Genomic DNA, 15,263 nt, shown 5'->3' with positions numbered 1-15,263 from the left:
GTTGAGCTGGTAATCATATTCCTCCAACATTCTCTCACTGTCATGTGGCATATAGCTAACCGGACTGCCAAATATAGAGGCGAAAAGATGTCACAATAACACCTGGGTTGCCGAAAGCACGAAGGACAAAATTGAGGAACTGTTACCGCCTAATTTTCTCGACCAAGACTCGAGGTTCTTACAAGCCAATGCGTTGTATTTTCGAGGTAAGTGGCTGCACTGCTCAACCGTGGTCTGAACAAATCTGTAGGGTCATGGGATCACCCGTTTGATAAGGAACAAACTCAAGAGAGTGACTTCCATTGCTTGAACGGGGAATCAAGGAAAGTGCAAATGATGTATAGGAAATCGCCCTTCTATCTGGCTGATCTCGCAGAACTGGACGGTATGGCTACACAATTTCCTTTTCGACCGAGCGAGTAAGTTTACTAATATGTTGAAATATTGGTAGCTCGAGTGAGCTTGTTGGTTGCTGACGTTGGTTTTCTGGTGACGAAACGTTTGCAAGCTATCTGCTAAGCTCCGCGAATAGATCAAGAGCCACCTCCTCAAAAACCGATAAGTTTAGTAATATACCATACGGTTTATTCTTGAAGCTGTACCAAATTTAGAACCGTTGGGGTGCAATTGTGGTCAAACCAATCAATATTGATTTCAGCATTTTATCAGTGGTGACAACTTTCGCTATGTTACTCTTTGCACTCTTTGAAACGTTCAGTATTTACACTTGAATGACATGAAATCACACAAAGTTTTCGCCGGCTGATCCTGTATATTCACGATGCATCGAATAATGTTCGAAAATCATCGTGTATGTCTTCCACAAGTTCACGAGAGATATGGCCGAAATATAGGAAAACTAAGTCCGCTTGTCTTACTTTAGGCCCATTCCTGTCAGCCAACATAATCTACACTTATATCACGAAGAGTCAAGCAATCATACAGGACCATATTTAGCCTGGCCTGTTTGCGTAAATTTGGACCCGAAACCCAACGGCATCTCGATTTTTCACAAATGGAATATGATTTATTAAAGCTTGAAACGTTAATGCAGCTCATATACCCCACCTTGGTTTTCCCACGAAATATTTCACAGACTGTCAGACGATTTTGGGAAATTGAATGTTTATCCGTTCGGAAAACAGTTTCATTCTCGTTCTATTAAAGATCCCTCAATCCCCGTAGGTTAACCAGCTGGGAATATCTATATTCCAAGCTTGATCTGGTTAACCGCAGTAGAATTCAGCTGAGTAAAAGCGAGCCCTTGACCCACTGCGCACGCTGGGGACATCAAAGGATCCTTCCCATGTACGCTTAATTGACATCTCGTGGCAATCAAATGTAAACACGGGAGCACACTTTGCATAGGTGGTATTCTTGTCCCCTTCATTTAGAATGCACCTACAAACCTGGAAATCCTCAGCTCACATCAATTTCCGTGATCGATTCCCTTAATTCACTACGCTCAATGATCATCGTCTCCTGCAGCCTATGACTTTTCGAATGTCCTTTTCGTTCGGCGCCCACCAACACGGACCAAGATAAGCGTTCCCATCGGTAATTTGCACAATGTGTACAGCTACTATTCAGCATTACATACCGAATCCGTCACCATTTGATTATCAGGTCGAAACGGCTTCCCACACAACAGTGCCTGGGTAAGCTCACCTGGTGCAAGGTTTTAGTAGGCTAACTATGGGACTGGTTTTCACGCTTTTCATCAAATCCGCAGCGTGTTTTCATCAGTTCAATACTCAGAAGGAACAAAAAATGGTTGCAAGGATTTAAACAATACTCAGCGTTAATACCTTCACGTATCTGAAATCGTCCTCACCAGTGTTACATTCGTCTGTTCATTTTCCTCGCGTAACTGTCTATAAAATGGTCTATTTTGCTGACTGTGCACGTGTGCGGTTAGACTTATTGCCAGCAAATACGCCGATTAACCGGAATAAGTAAGCAGTCGCCAATATACGAGGCCCCTATTGAATCAGGGATATACGTGACTAGTAGAGTGTACCTGAACCTGATCTTTCTCTGGAAGGGAACGCAGGAAATTACAGGTCGCTTGCCATAACTTCCTTTTTTGGTTCAGCAATACGAAGCTTTTAGTTGTGCAGTTTTTATCAGGACCTTTTGCTTCCAAAATTTGACATTAATGGGGGCGATAGCGATGAAGCCGAATTATTGGTTGTTTAATTCAGGGCTAGGTAGACCTCGATTCTCTTGTGCAGAATGGTCTCCTACGTTCATGACTCAATTCCAACAGCCGTTTACGACTAAAAATGATCCACCGAGGACGGATGACGAAATTCTGTCGCGAAATATTCAATAAGATTGATATTTTGCGTTCTATGCTGTTGGTAAATGCGCTGTGGGAGCTTACATGACGTACAGGGATGACAACCGAATCCAATGAAGAAACGTTCGCGCCCTCTTCATCGTTTATACATTGATATGTAATGCACTTCAAACATCTTCAGGCAAAAAGATATTGCCGGTAAATGTTCCATGAATACATTGTACATCGCACCAAGTTAAACCCATTTGATGGTTAAATTAACGGTGGATCGATTTTGAAGAAACCAACCGCTATTGTCGGTAGAGCCGTATCTAGCAACAGAAAGCATAAAATTGTATCTGAATAAACCCTAGATCTAGCACAGGACATCTAATCGTGACACTAGGATTGCTCCAAAATTTGCTACTTATTGCATAGTTGCATAGTCCCAAAATAACCATTGTCGAGTCCCGACCACCCAACAGTGCGTGGCTTTTTAAAGTGCCGTTATATACCTCATAAGAGGGTTGGTGGATTTGTTGTCTATCTCCGCCTCTGGTATTACAGACGAGTGCTTCGCCTAGCTATCCGCGATGTTCGCTATTTCCCTGAGGTTGCTCATACTGGCGACCATCAGGCGCCCGAAGAATTGCCAGCCTCTGCAGTGTGCATTTTGTGGTTACCATGTATTCCTCGAAACCAAGTCGCCCCACACGAAGCTGTAAGAAATTTCAATTAATGCACTCGTACTTGGGCAAAAGGCTACAATGCTTGCGTCGGCAGATCGGTGCCCCTTATAGTCAATTACAATCTAAAATGGAAAAAACCTAAAATGCGACATCGGACCTTGCGCTGCGACATCAAAGTTATCACCTCTCTCGGAGCAACCAGAAGGACGACAACTAGAGGAATCAGTCTACTGATGACGCTTTGCTCTTTCTTTCTTATATAATTGTTTTCTCCTGTACTCAATCCAATCGCTAGTATTTCTGGAGATGTGCGTACCCCAGAATTGTTTCGATGGACTAGCACTAGATACCTTCTCCAAGCATCTCCGTCTTTTCAACACAGGATGGCTTTTAAATAAAAATTACGGAGTTGCAGAGGAGAAGCATCACTTTTGAATAGTGATGATCATCATCGGTATGAAGCTGCCTAGTCAGTATTGGAGAATCGTCTGGTACACAGAAGGATACCGAAAACCATCATTCCTAACTAGCAATCCTATTGAATCACGCATTATTTGCCAGTTCAACTGAAAGTGATCTGAATCTCCGCCCATTTTTGATTATTTCAGTTCCCAGAGTGAATGGTCGCTGATGATTTTGTTGCCACAAGAAAGGACTGGTTTGCCGAAACTTCTTTCCAGATTACAAGCACCAGGACAATTGGCTTCCGCACTGAGAAGCCCGTTCGTTCCACATGGAAAACGCTTACTTGTATCTACCGAAATTCAAGCTCGCGCATCAACCCATGATAGATTTGCAGCCGATTTTATATGAATGTGGGATGAAGAAATTGTTCGAGGGTGCAGACTTTTCCAGGTTGTCGCAGTCGTTCTTGTCTGTGACCGATGCCTATCACAAAGCCGTGCTAGAGGCAAGTTTAATACAATGATCCGAGTATTATTCCGCAGCTTGGCCAAATATGAACAGTAAATCTCATTTCGATAACGAATGCATGACGAGCCATTTTTCGGTTCAGAGGAAGAGTAATCAAAACCGCTGAGAAGCCCCTTTCACATGGTGCGGACGTATAGTACATTGTAACTTGGAGAAGCTCTCCACAATGTGTATCTTCGTCTGCATAAGTGAACAATATGTCGGGCCTCTGGAATTCTCAGACAACAGAATATGTGTATGAACCAAGTGCTTTTGTATATGATACTTATTTATAGTTCTGCTTGTGCCCTGACACCCATGATTTTCTTTGAGACAGTATGCTACCGATCGACTGACCTACTAATGCTGGGGCTTGATTCTCTTTGGTATGTATTGTTGGCCAACGAGTGACGGTGCATCACGTGCATATTTTGAACACCTGCTGTTTCACAAACTCAGAAACGTGCAATAGGAGAACATAATTCCATTCTCATTTTCCTTCTTTATTCAGCTCGATGAGGAAGGAGTGACAGCGGCTGCCGCAACACTATTCACTGTGAACTTTAGTACCCGATTGCCTGAGACGATTTCTGTCAATCACCCGTTCTTCTTCGCCCTCGTGTGTGATTCTGCGGTGCCCGTGTTTGTTGGACATGTTGTCGCACCAAACTGGGACTAATACGCGGACGGTTCTGTCAGTCCTGAATTTTCAACAAGTGAACTTGTAATATTTGATCTGTCGCCTTCACCGAACGCGGGAATGCCAAATGAAGACTGATTTTTTCTCGAAATAAATATTGCATGAAGGTTGCACATAAAATCGTGTATAATTTGATGCTCCATTCTGTGAGAAGGAGTGAGCTCATCAGTCAAGTTAGCATAGTACGAGGGCCGTTGAATTTCGTTCACCGTCCAACACTATTGATTTGAACATATCTGCTTATTTGTGGTTAGGGTATGGCCTGGCTGTTCTAAAGCGCAGGTTAATCTACTGGCCTACAAAGACTAGTTTATTAGTGACTTGACAACAACTTGCCTGATTCTCTAACGTCCGTGAATACGTCTACAACTAAATTTGAATCTGAGTGAGCTGTGCAATGCAGCTATGCAATCTTACAAGATTATTGTAACGAAAGCAGATTTAGCAGGTTGGTGTTCGTTCCAGTGGTTGAATTTCACGTTGAAATAATCACTAGACTCGCGAGACCAGCTTCAACTTTCAAGATTGCTTCAGCATAGACGGATTGGTTTTGAAATTACTGTGCTAACAGTCGACGTACTATACGAGCCCCATTGTCTGAATGCGCACTGTTCAAAGCACATGTTTAGTCACACTCTTGGGTATGCATGCATCTTCGTTACACGGTACTCACGGACTATTCCTCCAAGCTGATCGAGATGACATTTAGAACACTTTCGAGCTCCGCTGTGCAATGGCTTGGTGAAAACACTCAGTTGTTCGGTCCTCGAGTAACTTGTCCAACCTGGCCAGTAATTGAACGAGTTCCGTCATGAAACCGCTGTGCAAGCGTAGTTTCACAGTTCGCCAATACGCATTTTCATTAATAACTGAGCTGTGATGGCCGAGGTAGACAAATTCGTTCACTTGGTCACATTAAGGCGTCTTGATAGCTTTAGTTCCATTTACGGCACATCGTTTATTTAGTAACTAATTTGTTTGACTAGAATGGCGTACCACTTTCAATCAGCCCTCGCTTATTCCAGCATGCAGAAAATGTTTCGTCGATGCCCTACAGGTGTGTGAGTTGGAAGTCCGGTGACATCTTGAGCATGCATGTGCGCAGTCAACAAGCTCAGTTGCCTCACAGCCGCGAAAGATAATCTCGGGTACAAAATGAGCGCAACACAGTACCACATTCGGGAATTCTAACCTGGTTAACTCGATATGGGATATCAAACAGCCCAAGTGGCTTTCGGTCAACAAAATCCTAAGGTTCCAACTAAACGGTTGAGGCGCAAACTGCACCTACGATTGAGTTGATCAGTCATTGGACGAGGCTGAGGTATCCTATCTTAAGAAGATTCGGATTGCTACTGCCAAAAGTATTTTTCCAAATTCCATAGAATTTGGAAAATAATAATAATAATAAAAATAATAATAAAGTAATAAACTCATCACAATCATCCACATCCCAACTTTTCTTGACTGTTAGCTGATTATTCCACACGAGCTGTCGTAGTGTTCAAATGAGTAATTAGCTCACAGAACATGAAAATGAAATGGCTAGTCAAGCGAGAAATAGGTTATCAATTTGTCAGTAGCATGCGAGAGACTGTCATGATTGGTTGAATCTTTGGAACACGTAACGGTTCGCAAATTCTTAGGCAGCCTTAGGTACTGCATAGAGCAGAAACAATCCGATTGACCGTGAAGCTGTATTGATATTGTGGAAATTCCAGTGAAAACCCTAAAAAATGGCACGGAAGCGTGGTGATGATGTGATAATTCTAGTCACATCATTTGAATCATCAGAGGAGCACCGAGTCTTGAAGATCGTAACAATGCAGAACGATGCTCAGAGCTTTTGTTATTTTGTTGTATGGCCGTGAGGCTTGGCCTATCTGAGCAGCGAAAATGTGACGTCATCAGGTGTTCGAAAATCTTTGTTTCAGAACCAAGGGTTGCTGTAGGCGTATCCGTAACGAGGCAGTTAGGAAGCGAGCCTTTGTTTGTGCAACGGGTACTTCATTTGAAGTATGTGTGAAGCACCAGAAGCTGCGTTGTTTGGGGCGTGTGTACGCCTGACCATCGTTTGCCGAGGAGAGTGTTGGTTTTCATGCTCAGCTGAGAGTGGCGTACGCATAGAGGTCACCAAAGTTTGATTTGGCAGAGGGGTGTGAAGGAGATTAGGAAACGCTTGGGTGATGTCGGTGCAACCCGTCTCCCATTATGGGGACCGCGTGATCCCCACTGCACCTGGTTGGAGAGAGTACAAGATGTGGCTGCCAAAACGATGTCTGTAGGGTTCTTGTTGTTAGTTTCTATCCAGATCGCCTGAATGAGTGTCTGGAGGTGTAGGTACCTCAAGATGATTGTAGTAAAACTGCACTAAGTCCCTCTTCTGTCTACCTTTATTCTTCTCTTTACAATAAGGCTTTCAATTGAATCGCGTGTGTACGGCAGAGAAGCATCGGTGTTGAACACTGATGTCATGCAGTCGATGAGGATGATGACCCTAGTTTGAAGAGAGGTCCCCGTGACCAGACGTAATTATTCTCGTGAATCCACACCAAAATGTCGCACTTGTCCAACGGCCGCGACGGGGTTTGAGCTCCCAAACAATCGAAGAGCTTCATCTAAGCCGTTTGAAAACAATATATAGGGTCAGGGTCACCATTCGACGAGGCACATGATTTTCTGCGGTTTCATTCCGAGAATTTCAAAACTACGGAAACCGGGTTTCGCAGAATGGTTCAGATCCGGCTTCAAATTGGCATAAAACACTAACGATTTCCTCATTTGTTATATGCTTCGTTATACAGCCAATTAGAATGCAATGAGTCCGATAAGAAAGTGCCTGCTGCGCTTGCATAATGTATCCATGCCCTCAATGGATTTGGGGAATACAAGTGAACAGGATGATCGGGGTGGTGATACTCTTGCATATTTAAGATGTTCCGCTAACATCCAAGCTTCGTTAATATAAAATCTTGTTCAATATCTGGGGTACACATTCTAAATTGCCGGAAGCGATCACGGAAAAGTGCAACGCAGCGGCTCAAAGGTTCTCAGAATTACTACAGGTTGAAGAATAAACCGCCATTTACGTGACCAGAATTATTCGCTCATTGTAAACGCTTAGGTAGGCAGGATACAGGTTCATAGGGGAATGAGTGGTAAAACAAAACATAAAGTCTGCAACACAGATGATTTCAGCACAACCATCGGATCAGTAAACGAATGCACGGTATGCATTTTCAATACCCAATGATCCATCAGTTACTGGCAATCGGAATCACCCAGCGCAAGCGAATCGATGCTGACCAAATCAAACTAGCCCTGACCATATGCACGAAATTCAGTTGAACAACCGATCTCTTTATCAAGGCATAGATCATCATATTCAAATCATCCTCGTTTGAAAAGGCGTCCAACTGTCTTGGCGTAAATATTCTGGTGAGTCCACACCAAACTGGGGAAGCACTGGACTCGGGAGTAGATTCGGCTTTTACAGTTGCGACATAGGTGGATAGAGAATAGTCGAGCTGAAGACCTGGTCTTGTTCAGTGATGAAAATCCAGGTGGTGGGCATTGTGAGAAAGGCATCCTAGTGGAACCCAGGCCCGGAAGTAATGGCCGTATTCGGCAAGTGCTAATGACGACTGCATCTGATCTCATACTTGCATACGGTGGATTGAGTTGGCAAATCATGGGAATACACGGTAGCTTTGGGTGGGTGGGGTTGCTGATTCTATTCCTCAATTCTCATGGTGTACGAGGTCGTTTCCCGTTTTGTTGTTACCGTTTTGCGTCTACACCGTATTTCTCGTGTTGGGCCTGAACGTAAGCCGCTCTGTAAAATTGTCATCGCACGTGTTGTCTAAATCAACACGTGGGTCTTGGTATCTTGTGGCTAACTTCCCTGGTGTACGAATGTCTTCGGGATCTCGTTAGGAAATGGCAATTCCTGAACCGGAGTAAAAAGAAGCCGGCGAAATTGCAGAATTTGTCGTTTGTTCATATGTATTGCATATTGCTCTATTCACCCAGGAGCACTTGTTGAAATGGCTCCATTGTAAGGTATTAACTTATGTGGTTTCGCGCGTAAGTCAACGTGGCCCAACTGAGTGCTGAAACTATTATAAAGGACGTAGGTTTTCTCATGTGAACTTTGGAAATGTGGTTTTTGCAGTCACATTTCAACAAGGTAAATGTTATATTAACGACCAAGTTTGTGCCTCATATCAAAATCCAGAATCACTGAGCCGGCCTAAACATATTTATCAATAATTATGAAGAAAAAACGCGGACAAACTGCATAGGCTCAACGGAGGCACAACCAACGAAACGTTCCACATCTTCCATTCAGTTCAAGCAGTCTACCACGATTCGAATTCGGTTTGTCGCACAAACATGCTGATGGAATCAATAAAATCACAGATGCAGGGAATCGGACACCTACACCATGAGAACGCATGTGCCCTCTCCCGGATTCGGGCACAAGACATATCGCACTGACTGATTAAATGTATACGGACGACTCCCTACAGATTATTGCGTGAAAAACATCTGAACTTCTGTCTCTAAGAGAGACCACTGATCAGGTGAACCGTGTAAGCCCACAGTAACGACAACTTCGGAGAGCGAGGTAATCTGAGGCCTGACCACTATGAAACCGGCTTAAAAGCCTTCTGGAATAAGTCACAGAACTCGTAAAATTTCGCCTTAAATACTGAGTGCGGCGACCAATAGCATTCCACAACATATTCGCTGACACACTGCGAATGCACGAAACCATCTCAAAGTCAAAATGGTCGTATTGGCCACAAGCACTCACCCAGTCATCGAACAGAACAGAAATAGATGAATCGAACATTGGGATCATAAGCTGCGGTTTATTGCGAAAACGCCAACCTGATGAACACTCGCGCAAAAAAGAATCAAATGTGAGTTTATGGCAAGCGCAATCAACAAGCGTGTCTCATCGAAGACATATCTGGACAAGTGTGTCCGAATGTCGGTCGATTGTTTACTGTCCCAATGGAAATTTGAGTGGAACAACCTGGTCCGAGGCTTCGCTTTCACTTGCACGTGGGAAACAGAAATCCGGAGATATATCACAACGCCAACCGGGTGGACAGCAAAGTACCGTGGTGGTCCAAGGGCAACAGTTTCCCTGGAACAGAAGGCAGACGTAACAAATATATTTCGATCACACAAATGCAACGCTGGAGTTCAAAACCGGCCACAGGGCGTGCTAACTAAATCTCTCACCTAGTTACTCGCTAACTATCTGACTAACCAGCTAACAGGCTAACAAGCTGGCTAGGCAACCAAATGAGCAAGAAAATAGCCTACGGAACAATAACCCAACCGACTGAAGAAATCTGGTCACATGAGTAACACGAGACACAACAAACGTTCTTCATCAACATACACCAAGTTTGCCCCACGATCCGAAATACGTCGGAATGCGTTCGGTCTGCCCAGGCCGAGCTGCAACCGAGACCAACAGCACGGCCAACACCAGCATACGTAGATCTATCATCGGGATTGTCGTGATCAGCTAGTCCTTGGTTGCCTACGAACGCCAATCCCCACATCCTCTCTATATATACATGTGCAATGCAACGCGAGGCGATGAAATGCAACCCGCACCCACGGAACTACCGGATACGCATTTGCAACCGCCGGCCTGGTTCCTGTTCGGGTGTGCTTCTCTGTCATTGAGGGCGTATGCGGTGCAAGGTGCCCCTGACGAATCTTGGTCTCCAGCGGTACGCGAGGTGGATTTTGGAACTTGGACGTGTGTATGTGTAGCAATATCGTACAATTGTTTTGGTGGGATGGATTGATGATGTGAAAAGCTAATGGTCGAAGATTGTATTTTCGCTCATGCCATATGATTTTAATTTGTCGCACGTAGTGAACTGTGAAACTGGTCTATGTTATCACCGACCGGGATAACGTAGGATTTGTCTGACACCCCACATAATACCCGGATGTTCCACCTGGCGTTTCCAAGATCATATCCGCTGGCCCGTCCGTGAAATCATCTGCCAATATGAGTTGCGGCGGATATTTCGATTAGTTTCTATGGACGTTTCGAGGCGTCAGCTCTTCGAACCCCGTTTCGGGTAGTTCATCGAACGAACACCGATTAAATTATCATAGATCACTTTATTTCGGCCCCGAAACCGTGGTCCAGATATGGTGTTTACCAACACAAGTGTAGTGTAGTGTAGTGTTTGCAAGCAAACTGTGATGTGTAGACGGTATATTCGCCTGCACGTATAAATCCTACAATCCACCGGAAAGCTTAACAAGTGTTAGTACATTATATCAGGTTATTCAGTTTACGTTCCAAGAAGAAAACTTCGCTGATTTTTCTATCCCGGAATCCAGCCACCTACAATAAATGATAGGTCACTTGAACGGTCGATACTCCGGTAAACGCCTTGTAAAAGGACAATTCGCCGTACCCTGTATCTATCTTTCGATCCAAGAGGAATACGTCTTCATCCATCTTTCGTTTCATGGTGAACCCGCTCGGAGGCCATCTGATTCGGCGTCTGCATCATACAAATCGAAAATCCGTTTGACGACCACTCAACTGACGACTCTACTTTGTGAAGCCAAGCTGCCGGTTCACGCGCAAAGCATGGTAGATTATTACTTCACCCGTCGCTATATGTCAGAATACATAAGTTGCATGACACGATATTTACGCAAGAGAATAAATAAGCATGATGCATTTGGGCTGACACCCAACTTACGGAAGTCGATTACTAGCGCAGTCGTAGCTCACCTGGCTGATTCGAGTCACGTGACTGATTGTAGCGACACTTTTCAAACGCCGTACCATGCACCTATCTATCTATCTGCTAAGACACATTGACTAACAATAACTGTCTGGCCAGAACTGAGGCAACCACAATCCCGACTTGTGTATATTCGCATGTCCCGAAAAGACAACAACATTAGTGAGTATGCATCAGTTTATTCAATCACCCCTTTAGAACAGTGAACATCACGGAATAGTTAAAACTTTATTCTGAATCCAACCAAGTTTTGATGTCACGCGGACTAGAATTGAGGGAATGCATGTGTCGTTGTCAAGACAAACCCTACTGAGCGTGCCAAACACAGTTGGTTTTCTGTGGGTAATTTCTCAAGAATCCAGCTCCACTGTCGCCCTGAAATTTTGAGTGAAAAGGCATTTCAAGTATACAAGTTTACACTGCATCACCCAACACGAATCGTGCCACTTCGTTCGCTATCCATCACGAATGCCGTTACTTCGTTTGCTTAAATGTGGCAAACTGAGCGGATTAAAAATCATAGAATTCTTGTGACCGAATTATTCCTCTCAGCTTTAGTTTTCTCATTGCCAAGTGCAGTCCCCTGACCGTCTTTCCTCCTTGTCGACTATTCATTTGGTCATCGAAACTAGTGTGTTATAACGACGGATGTGAAACCCCATGAACAGGTGAAAATTCAAAATTCAAAACTCTTGCAATGTCGGTGGCGTTTTATAGGTGTGCTAATACTCCGACGAAAAATCACCGACATTCAAAAGAAAATACTCCATCCTATCGATGAATCTCCGCATTAGACAGATCTGTACGGTGTCGTTGTAGTTTACGCCTTTAGTTACCTCTATTCAAGGTGGAATGGATCTGCAAATATGCAATGCAGCTTAAATTACGTATCGCAGGATTATTGTCTGGACAGTCCTCGGCCAGGCAGATTCCAGACAATCTTCATAAAAATGTAATGCATACTATTCTGGTGTCGAAAGGCATACCGAAGTGGAAGCTAGAAGGAATGCGATCTTGCACGCTAATTATCAAGCCAGTGAAAGCACACGCAGTCAGGATTAGGATAGCCTGGTCTAGGCTAACGTCACGCGACTATCTCGTTCAGAGCACCAAACGTTCTCTGGTCACTTGTAATCAAACACACGCGTGTTAGATTTCTGAAAAACCAAACAACCAGCAATAGACCGTTTCCTTATGTCACCGTACTTTCAAGATGTTTTTCCAAAAAATGATTTTGCGGCATCAATTCGCCACGTGGATTGGGAAAACAGGCCGGGTCTGTTATTTGAATGATCAAAACGGTATTCATAAAATGAGGTTTGGTGTACACTAAGTTGACCAAATAAACAGTTACGATCAACTAACCTTCATCAAGCGTCTTGTTACATCGTCGTCGACGCAAAAGTTGTAAATAGGATTGAACGGATTGTACGCTGCGTGGACTTGAGCACATCTTTGGTGTGTATCAACTCTAAATGTTGCTAACTGAGCGGTAGTTGGAATTCTGTCAGGATGCAAATAGATTCCAAATCCAACCATTTCACCCGATTCATTCACGTTTGGCAGCGTGGAATTGTTTGTGGCGGGGAGATTCACGGCACTGATGTTCGGTCGCGTGAGATCGAATGGTGTGGATAATTTGAGAAGGGCGATATCATTGGTGGCTGTGTGAGGTGAAAATTGAATGCAACTTGAAGCGCAGATTGAGTGAGGCAACCAAACAAAGTGTAGCAGATCTCAAAATCATTCCAAATTTCGAGGTGTAAATCTGCAGGTTTTCGCTCAACGAAATACGATTTTGCTTAAAACATTACAAACACAGTTGGACTTGCTGGTTCCTGGATGAGCCATACAAAGTTACGTCATGCGCAATACACACAGGGCATCTGAGTTGGGAGCATGATCCCACGACAGAGCTCGGTCACACGACATGTGCGATCAAATTCTGCAGTCGAAATTAAGAAAATATTATGCATGGTATTTTACATGAATGTCACGAGAAGCATTTCGGTAACCACAAACCATCCTTCATATCAGACGAAATGAATGTTGTTCTCCGGACTGGCTAGACGTCCATCTCTCCTTCGGAGCTGCAACAATTTACGAATAGGTATGGATTGCGGCCCTACATCTTGACATACCTGATCTACACTGAGGAGAAATTCAGAAGGGAGCGCGTGCATGCCTAACGCGGATGGAATTTTATTTCTATAAGGCAGTAATACACAGTTCACTGAAGCAAAACTCCAGGTGACTGATTGGTTCGCGTATTGAATGGATTACTGCCTCTCACTCTGGGCAGGTCCTTTATTTCGCGGCCTCCGTTGATCGTTCCTTTGAAGTTGTCCAACCCGAAGGCCTATTTCCAGCCTATTCACAATACCAGTTCACACTGGTGTTCACCGTGTAGCAACTCTCCTTCTATCCCAATACCTATGTAAACTAATACGACCATGCTCTTACTGAAATATCGATAAAGATAAACAAATGCGACTGAATCAAGATTGAACATTACGAAGTCACTCACTAGCTAAGAAACTTAGCAACCGAACATTTAATGTGTTGTTTACAATTTCTTCTTTCGGTGACAGTACTAATACGTATGCTTGGTTGCATTTATGTATTATTTTTGAAACGAGTAATCCTGGGACTTATCTGTCCTGGGACTTATCTTCACTCCCTCTCGTTAACTGGCTTTGTTTCAATTTAGTGGTTTACATTCACTTTCACTTTTTTTGTGCACTGAGTCTGAAGAAAGTGCGGCAAGATAACCTGATATCATTTTTGGAACAAACGTTAAACAACTAGACTTAGATTATCGATCCTTCCCAGAATAATGGTAATCCAATCGCCCAATGACCTGCCGTCTCCTAGGATGTTCTCATTTCAAACTCGTCCGACCGGCGCACAATAAATGGAAGGTCGCTGACGTCGTGCACTCTTCGTTTTCACTGACTGAGTACGCAGCCAGGAGGCAACATCAGTATTCCCCCTGTTGCTATCTGGGGGCTCCGCATTACCTAACACAACCCGAATGAACTCCACGACTACACAACAAAAGGTCGTTTCTTATCTAATCTTGAGTACATCATCTTTTTTTTCAGGAACCAGCAAACGGGGAAATCCTCAAAAAGGGTGCGTATTTGATATCCATTCTTTTATCCTAAAATGCGCCCCTGATTGCGGGAAATTGTAACAAGTATATTCGTTCAGGCCGCCAGTATCAACGCTCAAATTCAGGCTTTCTAACGATGACAATGCCCCACATTGTTTGAAACATGATTTGCTGATGAACATCCCGTTGTGGTCTACCTTATCACAGAATGCTCCGTAGACACTTTGTGATTAATCCCGAAACCCACCGCACTCCACCCGATAAAACAGTTAAATATTAGAAAAAAACAGAAAAACCTAGAAGTCTGATATCTTGACTTACGGTTTCCAAAAGTGTAGTTTTCATGCGGGTAACACATTGGCGAATGTGCCACTTGTATGGTCGGTGGAACTGCATTACTGTGGAAAATGAAGGAAGGGAGGACAATATTACTACGGCATGTCCGCACACCGCAGGTCAAATAAGCCAGATTTACTGCGTGATTTTGCACAGAAATTTCACGTGTCGAGAGCCTAGAATGCAGTTTGTAGCCAGGCGGAACCACTTAACATTTATCGGAGAATTGAATTTCATTGCGATTGCACAGTGGCAACAGCCTTCATCGTATAACCATTCGCTCACCGATCATGAAGACAGAAAAAAATGGACAACGGAACACCGAGTGCATTGGGTGGTGTAACTAAGTCGGGAATTCATGAGTGACTGTGGACATTTCGTCGGGAAGTGATGCGCCACTAAGCGCGTGCCTTAGCGATATTTTGTC

The 15,263-nt window shown here is 43.9% G+C and overlaps 2 protein-coding genes across 2 annotated transcripts in view; one reads left to right on the top strand and one right to left on the bottom strand.

The window, feature by feature from the left end:
• The window catches only part of T265_15210 (hypothetical protein), a gene marked incomplete at both ends in the record, with an annotated part of 27,300 nt that extends 14,251 nt beyond the window's left edge, over positions 1 to 13,049 (bottom strand). The window contains one exon of the mRNA XM_009177065.1: positions 12,751 to 13,049. Within this exon, the coding sequence (XP_009175329.1) occupies positions 12,751 to 13,047 (297 nt within the window). The remainder of the gene's footprint in view (positions 1 to 12,750) is intronic.
• T265_15211 (hypothetical protein) lies at positions 56 to 3,783 on the top strand (the record flags this gene model as incomplete). The annotated part of the gene is made up of 3 exons (XM_009177066.1): positions 56 to 206; positions 251 to 419; positions 3,579 to 3,783. Coding segments are annotated over 3 exons (525 nt in total), but the record flags the coding sequence as incomplete, so codon positions are not given.
• Positions 13,050 to 15,263: the final 2,214 nt, after the last annotated feature.

The sequence above is a fragment of the Opisthorchis viverrini genome, assembly GCF_000715545.1.
Source record: "Opisthorchis viverrini unplaced genomic scaffold opera_v5_400, whole genome shotgun sequence".
Taxonomy (NCBI): Eukaryota; Metazoa; Platyhelminthes; class Trematoda; order Opisthorchiida; family Opisthorchiidae; genus Opisthorchis; species Opisthorchis viverrini.
This window is presented reverse-complemented; position numbering and strand designations above follow the sequence as displayed.